Here is an 18,279-nt window from a genome sequence, read left to right on the forward strand (position 1 = left end):
AGTGATTTGCCCAAGGTCACACGGAGATTCTGTGGTACAGCTTCAAACTGACCCCAGCTCTCCTGAGTCCCATCCCGCGCATGACCTCCAAAACCACGCTCTAGATCTGTATTGATTGAAAGGGCTGAATCGGATCATTCAGAGTAATGCTGCTATGACTCTATCCTGCTGGGAATGGCAGAGAGCCGAGATGCTCCGTTTTAATGGCAATCAATCATTTTGAAGCATGCTGAATGCATGGGGCCAGATCCTTAGCTGGTGTAAATAAGAGTCGCTCCATTGAAATACCCTCAGGTTGCAGGTAAGAAGAAGGGGCCTGATCTCCACAGCTCCCAGACTTCAGTTGCTGTTGTGGGTACTCAGCACTTCTGCCCGCTGGCCGTGCAGACTCCCTCTGGGAGAGGCCTAGTGTTTTTTCTGGCTCGTGCATCGCCACCGTAATAAAGATCCTGCAAGTTGAACTAAGTTAACAATCCTATTGATGATGCATCTCCCAGTTCAGGCTCTGGAGCAGTGTCCCGTAGCTGGGTTGGCTCTGCAGGGCTAATGGGAATCAACAGTAGCACAGGCTTAGTTGTCATTAAAGTCAGCAGATGTGTCCTGCGCTCTCATTTATCCTTGTGAATCCTGGTGTTAACAACTGACTTTGGAAGAACTCCTCCAGATTTATCCCAGAGTTTGGCCCAACTAGTAGTTGATTGAGTAAGACGGAGTCATTCTTATACGGGCACTTTTCTGACCGTTGCTGCACCATAAGTTCGTTGTCATAACTAGAGCTCTGTGAATAACAGATGTTTTGGTATGCTGGCAGTTCGGAAGAAATCAAAAGAAGAAAATCGTTCGGGGTTCAACTGCCCATGACCTTTTTCAAAAATTTCAGCACATCGAAAAGTCAGACAAATGAAACATTTCGTTTCGACAAAACCGCAACAGTTTGTTTGGATGGCGACCATTTGACAGTGATTTGGATTCGGTTTTTCAATTAAACTAAAGGACACTTGGAACTGAAAAAGCGAAATGTTTCATTTAGAAACTGTTGGAATATACATTTTGATTTTTGTCAGATTTTTTTGGGGAGGGGGGGGATTTTTTGACCAAAATAATTTGGTGTAACTGACACACATTCGTGAATGTTTCGGTATCGCTAAATCTGCATTTTTGCCACCAAAAAAAAAATAAGTAAGTTCCAGCCTTTCACCTGGTTCTAATCACTCTTAGCTGTGACTTTCTAGACATCAGATTCCTCCACTGGCGTAAATCAATGTAGCAGCTCTTGAAATAGGACTGACATGGTGGATTTCAGCCAGTATGAACAGGACAACTGACTCCAAATTATTTAGTGTACTGTGCAATTAACATGGTGTCTGGCATCTCAGATGAGTAGCTGGGGACGACGTCATCTCCAGGGAATCATTTCCAAGGTTCTCCTGGAGCATCCCAAGCGTGAGCTGCATGCAGAAGCAAATCTCAGCCAATAGTCACCCCAAAACCTGTGGTTGATCACTACTCACTTGCAACCATGCACCGCTTGCTGAACTTTGCTGACACAGATCCCGCACGCAGCCTCCTCAGAAGCGCAGGAGGTGTCATGAACATGGATTGATGATGTGAACTTGAGTGGAGACCTTTTCCCTGCGTTTGCGACGGGGCCGTCGCTCGCAAATGGAGCTGGCCTCGGTGCAGACTCTTGCCTGTGATAAAGCCGCTTGTGTTTATTAACCTCATGACCTTGTGACTTGTTCCTGACCCTCTGCCCCCGGCATGAGAAACGCACCACTGAAAGCAGCTGGTGGATTAAGCAGTGTGTTCAGATCTGTCCCCGTACCAGCCTGTCCATCTCTGGCAGCTCTCCTGTCTCGTATTCGGAGAAGGCTCAATCCTCAGCTCCAAAGGCACTTGGACTTCAGGCTGGTGGGAATTCAGTCTAAATTTTGCAACCTTGTTATTCCTACTGCTCCAAGAGACCCCAGTCAGCACGAAGGCTCCATTGTGCGGGGAGCTGTACAAACCGATTTCCAGCGCTGCAGATATTACCCAGGCTCTTGGCCTCTAGGTCCAGGTGTGCAGCAGGTTTCATACTCCATGTTTCTTTCTCTGTTGCCGGGGAGGCCGTTCCCATCAGTACTTGCTCCAGCCCCTGTCTATGTGCATTCCCCAGCATGCACCCAGTGGTTTTCCCTCTTGAGAACTTGGCCGTGATGTCTGAATCCAGCAGGATCTATCCATTTCCGTGGCCTGATGCGGCTGTTGTTCTAGCCATCTTTGGTCACTTGCCTTGGACGTGCCATGCCGTGTACAGGGATCTCCATTGGCCCATTCCCTTCTGCTCTGTGTCAGCCGCGGAACAGATCCTCAGACTTGAGTGGAGCTACGCCAGTTTACACCAGTGGAGGATCAGAGTCCACATTAGCAACACTGTCCATCCTCCTGGTCTGTTCTTTTTGTCTGTCTCTCCATTGCTGCGTCCCGCACTGTGCAGCATGTCGAGCTATCCAGCTGCATCTGTTTCCATGCCTCCCTGTCCTCTACTGACCATTGATCTGGGGTTTTATGTTCACGGGTCTTATGCTGCAGAGCTGAAGTTCACCTCAGTCCGACAGCTCAGAACCTACGCACCACTTACATCCTCAATATAAGGCTTAAGGGGCTTGTGCTGCCGCTTTGACCTGGTAAATTTCACCTTTCAGCAATAGGCTAAATTCAGCCCTGCTGTAAGGAGACACAGCTCCGTTGACTTCAATGCAGTGGTTTCCAGCAGGGCTAAATTTGGGCCAGTACATCCAGCTTGCACCATCTTTGTCTCCAGTCATTTTCTGCACATCCATGTACCCAGCAGTACACGCCCTCCTGCCCTTTGCCCATTTCTCTGTCTATCGTGTGGTACCCATTCTCCCACCAGCTCTTGCAGATGATGGCAATGGCTGTCTGAAACGTTATCGAAACAGGAGCTTAGAGCCTGATATCACTGGCTGCATTGGGCTGCTGTGTATCCAGTATCCACGCAAGGTTGAATGAACTTAGTCTTTCGGAGCTGGGGCGGGTGGGGGGATGCAGATAGCTTCATGACGTTTGCACAGATCTTCAGGGCTGTTCTTTTGTAATGTGTGTGGACTGCAGATGCTTTCGAAGAGCCTTAACCCCACATAGAGGTTTGATGCTGACACCGTTGAGACTCTGGCTTTGGTGGTCACGAAGGAGCCGCGGTTCCAAGCTCTGTTAGTTTCTGACGAGCCAGTCTCCCTGCTTCCAGCGCTGCATCACGCTCTGCTGCGTGCTAGACGTGGGAGGGATCCCTCTCCTTTTTGAAAGGGGATATGGAATCAAAGGCTGGCTGGAATCCCAGCGGAAAGTCCTTGCAAACTGAGCTGCCGGGTCTGGCGCCCTGTCTGCACTGAGGAAATTCACTCTGGTATGAGGCGACATCTCTGAACGGGGAATGAATGCATCACTTGGCACCTGACCCAAAACCCATTGACATCAATGGGAGTTTTTCCATTGACCTCAGTGGGCTGTGGGTCAGACCCTTATTAAGTTCATGGCCAACTTCCCATAGCCCTTGAATCTGCCTGTTGTTCTGCCAGCTATTCTCGGTCTCGGGACAAGGGCACGTCTCTTATGATGCACGGTGTTACTGCCACTATCCCATTTGGAGGATGAACTGAGATAGACTGACCTGCCCAGCTCATGGATAATCCTCATGGATCAGAGAGAAGCCTCTCTGTGCTGAGAATGAAACTCAGAAAACTGACACCCATTTCCACCCTAAAAACCCACTCACCCACTATCCAACCTGGAAACAACACAACCTAAGCAATAGAAAACAAAGAAATAATACAAATATTTAAAAAATCAGAACCAAAATATGAACCTCAAACACAGACTTTTTACCACTCCCTCCCCCAAAGGAGAAATGCCAGAGATTTCATGAAGTCCACTAGGGACTTTGGTATTGCTACTGATTTTACATGGAAGGTGCTCAAATAATACAGTGATGAGTGGCAGGATAAAATAGGTGAATGGATGGATGGAGAGATAGAGGGGTGTGTCTGGGGACAGATGGACGGATGGGTGAATGATAGATCGCATTGTTCTGGAATGTGTATGGAAAATGAGAAAGAAAGCATTGCTGTTTCTCATTTTCAACATGTTGGGGGATGAAGAAGAGTAGGTTTGTGTGTGGATCAGTGTCAGTGAGGAGTTCCAGGCATGATGCAGATCAGTATTTAGAGTAACAAAGCTGAGGGTTTGTGGTTAGAAATGAAGGAAGGGGGTTGTGAGTAGTTGGTTGAGTTGCTGGACAGATTGGGTGTTGATATTATGAAACCATAACTGTGCGTTTCCAGACTCTCCTGCATATTGTTTATTGAAGGTTAACATGCACTTAGAATTTCCTGACGTTCAAAAGTTTGAGATAAGTCTTATTTTTCCCTTAAGAAAATGATAGGAATTTGTAATCATAACTTCATCTGAACAAGGTTATTTGTCTGGAATTTCCATAGTTTTTAAAAAGAAAACTATTGAGGAAAAGCCATTGGTGCTGGGTGGAAGTATTTATTCACCACCAAGTAAGTAAATTATGTTATATTCTAGATGACAGCTGTATTCATTAGCATACATTCGTTTGTTTGACAGAACTGCATCAAAGTGTCTGCGGCCTTCCTAATGTCGTCCAGCCCAGCTGGTTCAGCTCCAGACTTTAAGAGGTCAGCAAACTGCCCTTGCAGACTTCTAAAACTCCTTCAACCAGCTAGTTTGGCTGCAGACTTGAAGATGTCTGGATGCCAGCCCTACAGCCTCCTTAATGTCTTTGAGCCGGTTGCTTCTGCTACGGACTTTCAGGAGCTCTGAGGGTTCTTTCATCTTGAGCAAGCGTGTGGCTATTTGGCAAATTAGTCTGTGTTTTTGGTTTTTTTGCTGCAAACTCCCCGCACCCCATTCTTTGCCCGAAAGGGTGAAATTTCACTCGTGACTAGGTTTCCAAGAGACTCTCTGTGCGTTCTGTTTCCCAAACCTGCTGTAATCTTCCATAAGCCACCAAGCCCAGTGCTATTTTACTGGCAGGACGGGGCTCCAGACAAGAGCTTTGGAAAGGATGTCAACCCCTCCTGTGTCCGGACAGAACCCTCACCTTGTTACCCCTTTGGATCCGAGCAGCTAGCCAAAAATTCGAGGTCTTGCATGTTGTTCCAGTTAGGAGGAGAAATTGAGGATTCAATCTGGTGTTTCAATCCTGTTTATTTACAAAAAATGTACACAGTTCTGTTTGTCTCAGCACAGCAGGAATCAAACTGGAGATAGTTTCCTTGCTCACCGTTCCAAGCCTCTTTCAGCCAACACTCTGCCCAAAAGCTCTCTCGAGCCACATTCCCAGTGCTTCTCCAGGCAGTGTCCTTGGCTCTCTGCTCCTTCTCCGTATCCCTTTGTGGTCTGTTTTCTCCTTTTCTCTCTTACACCCGTCTGCTCAAAGCAATACACAGCAAAGCCCCTCCACGCACATCGTTCAGCTTCCTGAGTAGCCTTACATATGCCTGTGTTTTTGGGTGGAGGCTGCTATTGTTTCAGGCACCTGGTTCCCTAAAGGAGTTTAGGCCCAGATCTTCAAAGGAAATCAATCAAAGTTAGGTGCCTAAATAACTTTGAGGATCTGGGCTTTAATGGCTTCTTACAACTATCTTAAGTGAAGGATGGCGGTTACGCTCCCCCCAGTTTCAACGAAGTTTAACCCAACCCATAATAACCTACTGGGGGGGCTGGATATGACTTTCCCTTGGGACAAGTTGTCCCGTCACTGCCTGCTGCAGGAGTTCTTGCGCCTGCCTTTGAAGCAGCTGGTGCTGACCACTCTCAGAGACTAGGTCCTGGGCCTGATCCTTGGTTTGAATCCAATCTGGCAGGTCCTGTGTGTGCTAGAAATGTTGTGGTTCTTCTTCCTGGGATATGGAGCTGGGGCCAGGGCAGTTCTGTGCGAAGGACTGACCCAGTCCTCCATCCTGTTAAGTTTTGCTGGGAGGTGGAGGCTTTGGGGAATATGAGCCCTGCGGAGCATTTAGGAGAATTTGCTACAGGGGTTGAGGTCCCAGCCGTGCCTTGAACCTAATGTTACTCGAGTGCCTTGTGAGACTTCAGGGCCCTGCCGGTTGTTCTAGCTGGGAGTTGGAACTGATGATGAAATCTGGTATTTTCTTTGGTGGGACCTTGTTTATTTACAAGGAACGTGCACACTTCTGTTTCTCTCAGCATGGTACAAATCAAATCACAGGAGACAGTTCTTTGTTCGCATCCCAAGCCCGCCTTTCCAGCCAACACTCCAGCCCCAAAAGCTTTTTCTCTTAGCTGTATCTCAGGGCCACATTATAGTGCTCTCAGGCTGTGTCTGCTTCCCTGTCTCCCTCCTGGCTTGTTTCCACTACCGGGCTGGAGCGGCATAGCTACGGTATGTAGCTATGCCAGCATAACTCTGTAGTGTAGACGCATCCTGCAGTGACGGAAGGGGTTTGTCCATCACTGTAGAAAAACTACCTCCCCGAGCAATAGTAGCTAGGTTTATGGAAGCATTCTTTTCTCGACCTAGCTGCATCTGCACCAGGGGTGAGGTCAGCGTAGCTATGGGACTCCGGGGCGTGGATTTTTCTAGGATGGTCTGCTCCTTTAAGGCCCTGGAGACAACCTGTCCTGTTCGATTATCAGACCCACTTGGGAAGGGGTCAGGTGATTTGCTCTAAAAGGCTCGGGTGAGAGAGGAAGCTGTAAGAGGGAAGGTAGCAACTGTGACTGGCCCTGGAGCAGAGAGAGAAAGATGCAATCAGTCCCCAGTGACTTATTCTCCCTGAGTTAGTTCTTGCTCAAGCCTTCCAGGGTAGCCAAGATCCTTGGGCAGTGGTTTCTGTAGCTCCAACTATCACTAAACAAAGGACATTTAATTGCTCCTTCATTTAGCCTGAATGAAAGGTGGATAGCATGCCCTTCAGCTTCAATAAGGTTTATGATTGCCCATAGATCACGTAATAATTAACTAATTAATTAATAATACCTAGATCAAATATCTGATTGCTGGCAACCAAGAACCTTCCCCAGCACAACAATATTCCTTATTCCCCTCTGTGCTGGGGTTGGACTCTGGGAGCTTACGTTTCCCTCCCTGCTTGGTCACAGAGTTTGTCTTGTGTCATTCCAGATAGCAGTGACAGCGACCTTGAACTTTCATCCGTCCGGCATCAGCCAGAAGGGCTAGACCAGCTGCAAGCGTTGACCAAATTCACCAAGAAGGAGCTGCAGTCGCTCTACAGGGGCTTCAAGAATGTGAGTGTCTGTCGTGTCCTTCCTCCAGCCAAGTGACCCCTGAGAGCAGCTGTGCCCTCTGCCAGGCTCCATTTGCTGCCCAGACGAGACCGGAAACCGAATCCTGGAAAGATAGGAGCTGGCTGAGATGCAGCCTCGGGGGCTCTGCAAAAAGCACGCTGACCGTGGGTGAAATTCAAGGCCGAGGCACCATTTAAGTCCTACTGAAGCGTGGAGGGCGAGATGTTAACGGATCTGAGAGGAGATGGAGTGTTTTTGGCCTGCACCTTGCTCTTCATCTGCTCACTGAGCAGAGGAGTGGGGCTTGGGGTGAAGGGCATTCCCGGTGCAAGGTGTTTACACTGGGGGCGCGCCAGGTGTGATTACAGCACGTGTCGATGTCATTCCTCGAGCTCGATCAAAGCCACCGCGGATAGGTCTGCACGTGCGGCGGTCACACCTCTGCCTGCAGCGCAGACAGACCCTGGGGGAGGCAGGCTGAGAGCGGAATGGAGGCGGGGAAGGGAGGAGGGCGTATCACAGACCAAGATTTTAGCAGGGCCTATTTGGTGAGCCACAGGGCAAGAGTGCTGGGCTGGGACGTTCTGTTCTCTTCTAGGTGGGTTTTTATACCGCGCTCATCCCCGTAGTTTCTGAGCGCCTTCCAGCAGTGCATTTAGCAACGTGCTGAGACATCTCACCATGGGGACGGGGTGAGCGCACGGCAGGGGCGAGACGGTGCGCTGTGATGAAACGGGGCCACGAATACCGAGGTGCATTGGGACCAGGGCTCAAGGAGGGACCCTAAGAGATGCCCTCGGAGGACAGTCCTTGGGAGGGTGTGCTGCAGGGCAGAGCGATGGGGCAAGAGGGGAGTCAGGTTACCTGATCCTGTCCTGCTACATGTCATCGCCTGTGGGCAGTGGGTGGTCAGAGCAGCAGGGGGCTAACCTCCCGGTGATGACTCCCCTCTGTAGGAATGCCCCAGCGGCCTGGTAGACGAAGACACCTTCAAGCTGATCTATGCTCAATTCTTCCCTCAGGGAGGTGAGTTGGACACCCGTCGCCCTGAGACCTTTACTGAGCAGGGGAGGGGAAAGGGTTAAATGATCTAGCGAGGCAGAGAGACTCTCTCCCCGCAAGGAGCCCAGCGCCTTTATCCCAGGCGTCGTCGTCGTGATGTCCCATTTTGGGGAGAAAACTCTCGGCTGCAAAGGGGATAAATGCACTGTTATTTTGCACTGCGGCCGTGTCTAGAAGCCCCATTCGGGCCGCGTTGTGCTCGGTGCTGTACACCCTGGGGTAATGCAGAGACGGTCCCTGCCCCAAACAGCCAGAGCTCTGCAAGTTATTTCCCATTGCTAGCTAAATAAATATTGTCCTAGAAACCTGCCTCAGTCTGCACTGGAATAGAGGACGCAAGAGCATGCTCAGGAATTGAAATTCCAGCGCTGTTGGAAGGCACGTTCTCACTTTGCTGTGACATTACCCTTATCCGCTGGTTTTTTCCCCCAAACACAAGTTGTGGCAGCTAAGAGGCAGGATGGTCTAATGGTTAGGGCAGTGGGGATAACAGCCCTGCCCTGCCTCACTGGGCTGTGTGAGGATCAGTGTGTGAAAGATTGTGATAAGTACCCTAGATAAAGGTGGGCTGGGGTGAAAAGTGCCAACACTTTCACTGATGAGTCTCTCTTGTTTCTCCCCTCCCAGATGCCACCATGTACGCCCACTTCCTGTTCAATGCCTTCGATGTGGACCAGAACGGAGCCATCTGCTTCGAGGTGAGATACCAGCTCCCGTTTTCGAAGGGCCAGATTTCTTAAAAAGGGATTTTTAGGTGCCTCACTCCCCCTGGCAGTTTGGAAAATATTCCTCGTTATGCCTGGTTTTTATTTGTAGCGGGCTCTGATCAGACACCCAGTGTGGCTGGTGCTGCACAAACACAGATCCCTGCCTTGGAGAGTTTAATCTGAGAGTGCCAGCTCCCCGGGGCAAGGGCTGACGTTTTGTTTGTACAGCTCCTAGCGCCATTAGGTCACGGGCTCCTAGCTGCTGCTGATAAGCTGAGGGACAACGGGTGGATACAACACAGAATGGGCTGGAGTGGCGGGGTGGGGGGAGGGACGGGGGGACATGCAAGGAAACTGAGAAGATTAGAACTGAATGATAAGCAATGGCCCCAGCCGCCTAGCGGATGTTGAGTGTTGCATGGACATCATGGCAGAGGAGGGTTTTAGGAGGGATCGGAAGGACAATGTGGTGGCTTTGCAGACGTTTCTGGGGAGCCTCTGCCATGTACAGGGGTGGCAGGGGAGACGGCGCCAAGGTGCTTGCTGGAGAAATTGACCAATGGGCAAGGATCATTGCGTCCTCCTCGCCTGATTCTACTCCACAGTCACATCAGAGTTCTCCTCCCCTCCACGACAGAGTGCCCCAGCCAGGATGATAGACAGGGCTTCCCTTCATGCCCATTTCCCTTGTTATCTTTGTAAAGGGGACCCCACTGGACACTTCCCATAGGAGAGCAGGGGGTATTAACCCTGATGTCCTGCCCAGACTCCCAGCTTGGATAGCCACATTCTCCCTCCCCAGATGTGTCCCCCTATCCTGCCTCTGCAGCTTTTCGTTGCTTCATCGATTCCAAGGCCAGAAGGGACCATGGTGATCGTCTAGTCCGACCCCCTCTATCACACAGCCCAGAGAACTGCCCGAAATCATTCCTAGAGCGGAGCCTTTAGAAAAACATCCCATCTTGATTTTAAAATGAATCCACCACGGTACCGCCACTGGAAGTGTGCCCCATATAGGGTGACCAGATGTCCCAATTGTATAGGGACAGTCCCGCTACTCGGGGCTTTTTCTTATATAGATGCCTATTATCCCACCCACCCTGTCCTGACCTTTCACACTCGCTATCTGGTCACCCCAGCCCCACAGCACTATTGAAGTGTTGATTCAGGAACGCAAGCCCCTATTGAATCACCAGCACCATTTCCCGCAGCCCTGGGTCTCCCATCCATGTACGGCTCTCAGGTTATGCCTGCTTAGTCTGAGATATATCCTGCCAGCTGAGGGACCTACGTGAGAACAGAGCACACCAACCATGCATCAGGGTAATTAATGCATCAACAGGGTTGTTATCTCGCTGCCTAAAGACCATGTAACCAGATTAGACCCTGTTGTGTTAGGCAGTCAGAATTAGCAGCTCCTAAGATCAAAAAGCTGTGGGTTGATTCTTCTGATTTCCCTAGTTCATCGTTCATACATACCTACAATGTATATATACATTGTACAAACAGGTAGTAAAACTGCCCAAAAGCTGCGGGATTGGTTTAAATAAAGACGATATATATAAATAGATCACTCTCATATGAGTGTGTGTATGTAGCATTATATATCTATATATATCATCATTCTTATATTTAGTTAATGGATGTAACAGAAATCTCTCAGCCAGCCAGCAGCTGCCTTTTATTTCATTTCTGCTTCAGGAGGGGGCAGTTAATGAGTTTCACTGGGTTATTTGCACTCAGTGCCGGACACAGTGAGCAGTAAAGAACCAAAGAGCGGGGTTGGGTTGGTTTTTTTTGCATTATTGTTAGCAAGGGGCACTCGGGCTCAGGTGGGCAGCGAGCTGACTAAAAATAGACACAGCCGAGAACAGAAACAGGATCGATAGGAAAAATACCGGGAGAGGTTCAGGATCGATATTTCCGCTTCACCCTTTGAAGGATCGAGAGCTTCCCTTTTTAAAGAGCAATTCCCAGGTGCCAGCTGGAAAACGGTTCTTTTTCCTGGGGCGTTGTCTGGAGAGTGGAGGGCGGCGCTGGGGTGGCCTGCATTTGTCCCCGTGCCCCGGTCGTTGGCCCGTCTCGCTATGTCTCTGCTTTGTTCTCTGTTCCAGGATTTCGTCGTCGGCCTCTCCATCTTACTCCGGGGGACGGTGCACGAAAAGTTAAACTGGGCTTTCAATCTCTATGATATTAACAAAGACGGCTACATCACCAAGGAGGTACCCTGCGGCCGGGCTGGTGGGGATGTGGCTGCAGGGGAGCAGCTGGCTGTGGTGTGGGCGTGAGGTTTGGAAGGGGGGGCTCCGAATGTCCTGTAGCAGGGACAGAAGCATCTGGGAGTGGACGTGAGAGTGAGAGCGTCGCAACGCACAGCGATGGGGGCGGTACGCGTGTCTATGCGGGGCCAAGGTCCCGGAGGGGAGAAGGACTCCAAAGGCCGGAGGAGCGGGAGTGTGTTTCTGTGCTAGGGGCTGGAGCCCAGGGGAATCTGAAGACAGATCAGTATCAGAGGCACCGGTAAGTGAGTGGTTCAGGGGCAGGCAAGCCAGGCCTGTTGGGCGACCGTGCACCATGACTGGAGCCTCTGGGAATGGGGAGGAGCTGAAAATTTGGCTTAGGATGATAAATGGAAGCGCTGAGGCAGTTCCCTGGAGGTATGGATCAGTTTCAGGGTCATATACGGGCGGTTTTCGTGGTACAACTGGGTTTGAGGGACCCCCCCTGTGAGTGGATTTATTTCTCCAGGCTGTATTTAACAGTGGCAGACTCCTGTGCTGGTTTAGGCCAGCATTTTCAATCTTGGGGGCCGAGCCTTGGGCTCCTGGAGCCGTGTTTCAGCACCTACCGGCGGGGGCGAAGTTGCAGAAGTGCCGAGTGCCTTGGATGTCAGTGGAAGCTGTGGCCACTCAGCACCTCTGAGAATGAATCAGGCCACTTTAGGGTGCCTGGTTTTCGGCACCGGAGGCTGAAAGGTGTGGCTGTTCGGGTACTTTGTTCCAGCTGGCCGTAGCGGCGGGTTGAGTTTTGCCGTGCTTGAGAGCTCAGGTCCAACCAGGACACCTCCATGGCTTTGCCAAGGCTACAACCGCTTTCCATGCGCCCCTAAAGCCCCACCTCCGTCCCCTTCCCCGAGATCAGAGCGTCAGCCCTTGCGAATCCCGTCTGGCTAGAATGAAAGTTGAAATCACCAAGCCGGGCTGCAGCCATATGAGAGAACAATGGGTACATGTGGCTTTTTTGGTGGGTACCTGACATGGTGTAGGCCAGGTTTACTCATTAAATCTTTGGTGCTTCTAACTTCCCGTGGGTGAAATCTTCGCCCCACCAAAGTCAATGGCTAAACTCCCATTGATGTCAGCGGGTCCATGACTTGGTCTTATACGACAAGATCGCCCAGGCTTGCCGAGTCTGCAGAATTCTAGGGGATCCCGTGATGGCTATTTCTCACCCAAGCCGATGAGGAGCCCTTGTTTCCTTTGGTGCTGCTGATCCAGGCGTCCGGAGCCTACTGCCTGCCCTGGTATTATCTGTCTCGCTGCATCTCTCCCTCCCGCTTCGTTTAGCAAGACGACTTACCAAAGCGAGGGTCACATCGTGCACTCAGCCGTTTTATAAAAGCATTCGGTACCCGGTTACGATCGGTGGCGCCGTACTGGGGACCACGTGTGTGCCATTAAAATAGCAGTGCCAAATTCTGCCCCTTAGACGTGCATTCAACACTCATATGTGAGGACAGACTTGATACAATAATCCCCCTGACCTGACACGCACAACAAAGCAGGAGACGGTCCCTCATCTAGACACGGTCTCTGATTTGTAGGAGACTTAGATCGCACGGAGGCTTTGGCAGGAAACACGCTGCCTGCCAGGAGAGCGCGGGGGTTCGTTCAGTGAAGGAGTCTCCCTCAGGTCTGGTGCTGAGGTTAATACTCCAGCTGTAGGAAGACATGCCACAGGATTGTTAGTGGTCAGGACTTTGGTTTCTGTGTCGTGATGCGCTGCCAACAGCGCAGACCTCCACAGCGCCCTTCCCTCACGGCGGACCCTGCCGGCTGCATGCCTGACACCGCCATGGGACGCTCACATGCCGCCTCCTCAGTCCTCAGCATCACTTCCTGCAGCCGCTTCCTGGAGATCTCTCGGCTAAGTACAAACCCAGCCCGAGAGGGTCACAGCACAAGATAATAGCTGACTGTTAACTAGCCCTTTTCATCAGTAGAGCTCATCATTCCCATTTTACAGATGGGGAAACTAAGGCCAAGGTCACCCAGCTGGCCAGTGGCAGAGCTGGGAATTAAAGTCAGGTCTCTTGAGTCCAGTGCTCCGTCCACTAGACCGTACCGCTGCTGTTTGCCTGGAGTGGACAATGGGGAAGTCTAGAGAGGACAAATTGTGGCTGGGATACTCCCAATATAAAGTCCCCGGACTCCCGCTGTGTGTTGGTTTCTCCCACTGCCTCGTTCGATGGCATTAACCCCTCCGAGGGGATATAGCTGATAGGGTCTGCCTGGAAATTGCAAAGTCGCCCTCATGATCTTCCATTGGCCCTGAATCTGGCCGAGAACAGGGAAGGTGATGGGACTTGTTTAGGCTTCTTCCCCGACCTGAGCGTGTCTCTCTCTTTCTCTGCCAGGAAATGCTGGCAATAATGAAGTCCATTTACGACATGATGGGCCGCTACACGTACCCGCTCCTGAGGGAGGATGCTCCCACTGAGCATGTGGAGAAGTTCTTCCAGGTAAGCCAGCTCGCAGAGGGCTGGAGAAGGAGTCGGGAGCTCTTTTTGCTAACCAGGGCGGCAGGCTTGGAGGACAGACGGATTCTGAGTTAGCCAGAAGGCAGATGGGAAGCGTCCTCGAAAAGCCTGGGCACGGAAGGGGCCGATTCTGGTCTGGCCCAGCCTGGGGTAAATCAGGAGTGGCATCTCAGAAATGGGTGGAATTATGCTGGGGTGGAAACGGGGTGAGCGCGAGATCGGTTGCACCAACCCAGCGGCGGCAGATGCAGATTCCCATCTGGCTGCGGGCAGGAGGCAGAAGGCAGGGGCTGACTTGCTGTGGTTGTGGCTGGGAATCCTGCTGCAGACCAGGAAGGAGGAAAGGTTGGGAGGAGTATCCCAGTGATGGCTCACAGCCGCTGAGTGGGCTGCAGGCAGGCAGAGTCGGGATTGCGGGCTGGTGGACTGTAGGATACAGCCAGGTGAGGCGTGGTTGTGGGTGGGGGACCACCTTGTTCCCCAGATTCGCTGGGACCGCTGCGCGCACACCTGCTAAGCATTGCTTTCCATACCAGAAAATGGACAGAAATCGGGACGGCGTGGTGACAATCGAGGAGTTTTTAGAGACCTGTCAAAAGGTGAGCGGGTCACTGCTGTGTGTTCTTCACCACCCACTGTGTCCCACGGATCTCTCCTCCTCCTCCTCACCACATCACTGGCCCCTCTGTTAGATTCAGAGTCCATCTTACCAATCCTACTTTCTTAGCGTCCATCTCACCGATGTGCCCAGTGCATTCTCCTGCCGGGAGACCGATTCATCCGGCCCTCCAAATTCCAAGCACACCATTTCCGAGCCCTTTGGATTGCAGCTGCACCCAGTTCCCACCCTGAGTCACATTCCAGTTCATCAAGGCCAGAAATGATCATCTCCTCCTGTGTAACGTGGGCTGGAATCCTGCAGTGGAGGGACTTACTGCATAAGCGCAGAAGTGGTGGAGCTGTCTTAGGCAGACAGGAGATTAGACAAAGCTCCACGAAGGGCAGGTTGATTTAAAATGTGCGCGTGGTAGCATGTGAACGGTGCTAGATGATGCCCTGGAATCGGTAATGATACTTAGCTAGTTTCATTGGTCGACCTCAAAACACTGTCCAAAGCAGGCCCGGCCTATTATCCCTATTTTACAAATGGGACGTCCCCCAGGACACCCAGCAGACCAGTATTAGAACTCAGCTTATCCTGGGTGCCAGTCTAACGTCCAGACCACGTCTCTGTCAGATATATTATTATTATTATTATTATTATTATTACAGCAGAGCTTAAGGGACCCCAGCCAACTAGTCACTCATTGGGAGGCACTGTACAGACATGTGTTAGTCCCTGCCCCAGAGGGTTCACAATCTATATAGAGCCAAAGGGTGGGAAGGGAATCTGAGTCACGGAGACTTGCCCAAGATGTCACAGCAGCCCAGTGGCAGAGCTGGGACGAGCATCCAAATCTCCTGTCTCCCAAGCCACTTCCCCAGTCACCGAACCACACATTTTCATTCGTCCTGTCGTTTCTGAACCGCTGTTCTGGCTTTGCTGTCTCCTCCCCTTCCAGGACGAGAACATCATGAGCTCCATGCAGCTGTTTGAGAACGTGATCTAGGACGTGGTTTTGTCTCTCCCAGCGCGGCTGTCTCCTGGCCTGCACACAGACAGACGCCCGTGTCTGTCTCTCTCGTTAAGCACACACACATCTTTGTGAGAAGGAAAACAAACTCTTTTTATATTTAAAAACAAAAACCAACCAAAATAAAAAGGAGAGAGAGAGAGAGAGGACGTGATCATGTTTGGTCCCGACCCTGCCCGGATTCTCACCTGAACAGCCAGAGGAGACAGAGAGTGCTCGAGTTTCATGGCTTTGTCTGACCTAGCAGAGAGATTGGCTGGCTCCTCCCCCCCCCCCCCCCCCCGCCCCCGTAAGACACAGCCGGGGAACGGTGCATGGTGTCAAATTCCACCCGTGGGAAAAAGACCAGCCTCGTGGGTTAAGCTCAGCGCTTCTTGCATGGTAGCTGGATTGCATGTGGGAGGCGGAGTTCTTCTCTCCAGCACCGAGTGAGAACCGGGCAATGGGGCAGTTACTGGTTTCATCAGGAAAAGGGGGTGCAGTATCTGTGAGGGGGCGCAATTTCTGGAGGAGAAATGGGTCTTCAGCTAGATCCTACGCTGGCACGATTTGGACTTCATGGCCCATTTTGAAAATTGACTTCAACCCAGCTCCATCGGTGTTCACCGGCTGAGGAGCTGCTCCCCACTTTTCCATGCGCAGGCAGCCCTTGGACAGAGATCCTGGTGCCTGAATGGCTGCCAGCTGAGAGCGGACGGTTCGTGGACATCTGAACAGAAGACATTCTCCTTTGACCTTCCTGGCTGTTGGGAATCTTCTCCAGAACTTCAGTTCAAAAAGCACAAGAGTGTCTGTGGTTCCACATTGTGGGTGAATGGTAAAGCGTGCAGAGAGCCTTCGACAAGACTTCCTCTGGTAGCTTCCCCAGAGAAGGGAAGCAAAGGAAAAAGAGAGCACAACACTGAGAATGAACGTCCCTCCACCTGCAGCGGTAGGGGAGAACAAGGTATCTTTGCACAGAACAGGGATTGTCTGCAACAAAGGAACAGGGTTTGAATTTTCCGAAGCAGAAGTACAAGCACAAATACCCTCGCTCTCCCAGGCTGGAAGAGGAGACGGACTCTAGCTGCTACATTCGGGAGCTGAAACGTCCCATCGTTTTGGCTAGGACCTGGCTCTAAGAAGATCTGTTGACTGGATATGAGGGTCACACCGGAAAACTGTTCTTCTGTGGAATGGGCAGCGTTGTGGTGACCGTGTTGGTGTAAGACACAAGATGAGTGAGGTATTATCTTTTATAGGACCAACTTCTCTTGGTGGTGAGGGCAAGCTTTTGTGGTACGCAAAGACTGAGGAAGAGCTCTGTGCGGATCAAAAAATTGTCCTCTCCACCAACCGAAGTCCACCTTTATCCTCCACCCCCAAGTCCTTCAGCCCCACTTTCCAGATCTGAACTAGCACCAGGTTCCAGACTTTTAACCACCCAGACTCAGTCCTTGCCATCCTCCGGACATTTCAAACCTCTCCCCATACCCACAGGCCATCTCTCTCTCTGTCTCTCTGCCCCAGGCCCAGATCAGTCTGTTTTTGTCTCCCAATGCCAACAAGGCTCTGAATTCTGGCTGTCTCTCCCTCTCCTCTCCGGATGCTGTGAGTTTGCACTCGATACTTCCTGACATATGTACAGTATAAGGAATGGCCGCATGTCTCACTAGCAGTAGCCTTTACTCCAGCGTCCCTAACCTCCCACCCAGCCTCACAGCATAACCTGGGGAGACGGTCATCAGTTCCTGTTCTCTGTAACTACTTGATATTCAGTCACTGTATATTTTAATAAAATAAACTTCAGAAAAAAAGAGGTTCCCCTCCATTTTGCTTCCTTCTCCAGCAGCAGATCCCAGCTGGTTGTGTATCCGAATCCTTCCCGTTCCACGAAACGAGGCTTATAGCATGAGCACGGCTCCACCGGCGCTGTCTATCCTGGGCCTCTCTTTGCACGTCCAGCTGGCTGCACGGCTGCAAACGTCAGAGCACCACGTGGGATTGGCCACGTTACGGAGGGTGAATATTCTGGAGCTTGGAGTTTTGGAACAACCCCACTGAGCGACATGCAATGAGTGGGTGAGGCCGGCCGTCTAGCCCTTGCAGCGCTGGTTGATTCATGCCTTAGGACAAGCTCATCTGTTTTCTTGTGGGACGCTGTGCTTGGAAGAAGTGACGCTGTAAGGTGTCAGGAACACCCTTGATGAGACGTTCTGACCCAACCTGCCTTCTCCCTTTGCTAGGAACGTGCCTGCAGCACCCCGCCCCCATGCTCCTGGTTTATTAAGTTATTATTAGCGTAATTCCTAGGAGCCCCAGTCATAAACTCCGGTGCTAGGTGCTGAACAAACAGAACAGAAAGGCAGTAAGCAGCCTTCCACTGCTGCTGGTTTCTGATCCCTCCATTGTGCCGGAAGGGGGAGGCATGGTTCACATCAGGAGGTTAGGCCTTGGCCAAGGGGGCAGCGAGGGACTCTGGAGGCTGGGCTGGGGGCTGAGATGACTGAGGCAGGTGACGGGAGTGAGGAAGTTTTCCGGACCTCGGGGGGCGGGTGGGGGGGTGTCCCACTTTCTCCAGCCCTATGGCAAAGAGGGGGTGGGTGAAGGGCCAGCAGGCCCCGTGTAGGCCATTGTGGCATGCCCCAGCTTCTGGAGTCAGGTGCTGTGGGGGGGGTCAGGGCTCTCCCACGGGTGCTGCCCCGCCCCCACGCTTTGCCTCTAGTGTCATGGCGCCCAGCCTGCCCCGCCCCCACGCTTTGCCTCTAGTGTCATGGCGCCCAGCCTGCCCCGCCCCCACGCTTTGCCCCTAGTGTCATGGCGCCCAGCCTGCCCCGCC

At 51.6% G+C, this 18,279-nt stretch overlaps 1 protein-coding gene across 2 annotated transcripts in view; it reads left to right on the top strand.

Moving 5' to 3' along the window:
* Nucleotides 1-17,916, top strand: part of KCNIP3 (potassium voltage-gated channel interacting protein 3) — a 63,114-nt gene extending 45,198 nt beyond the window's left edge. For both annotated transcript variants that reach the window (XM_067532308.1, XM_067532309.1), the window contains exons 3-9: nt 7,175-7,299; nt 8,256-8,325; nt 8,989-9,059; nt 11,183-11,290; nt 13,705-13,809; nt 14,364-14,426; nt 15,390-17,916. In XM_067532308.1, coding sequence (XP_067388409.1) covers nt 7,175-7,299; nt 8,256-8,325; nt 8,989-9,059; nt 11,183-11,290; nt 13,705-13,809; nt 14,364-14,426; nt 15,390-15,437 — 590 coding nt within the window. In that variant the 3' untranslated portion in view covers nt 15,438-17,916. The remainder of the gene's footprint in view (nt 1-7,174; nt 7,300-8,255; nt 8,326-8,988; nt 9,060-11,182; nt 11,291-13,704; nt 13,810-14,363; nt 14,427-15,389) is intronic.
* The last annotated feature ends 363 nt before the right edge of the window (nt 17,917-18,279 follow it).

This window comes from Emydura macquarii, unplaced genomic scaffold (genome assembly GCF_026122565.2).
Source record: "Emydura macquarii macquarii isolate MOO-44397 ecotype Brisbane River unplaced genomic scaffold, CSIRO-AGI_Emac_v2 contig_3257, whole genome shotgun sequence".
In the NCBI taxonomy this organism is placed as follows: Eukaryota; Metazoa; Chordata; order Testudines; family Chelidae; genus Emydura; species Emydura macquarii.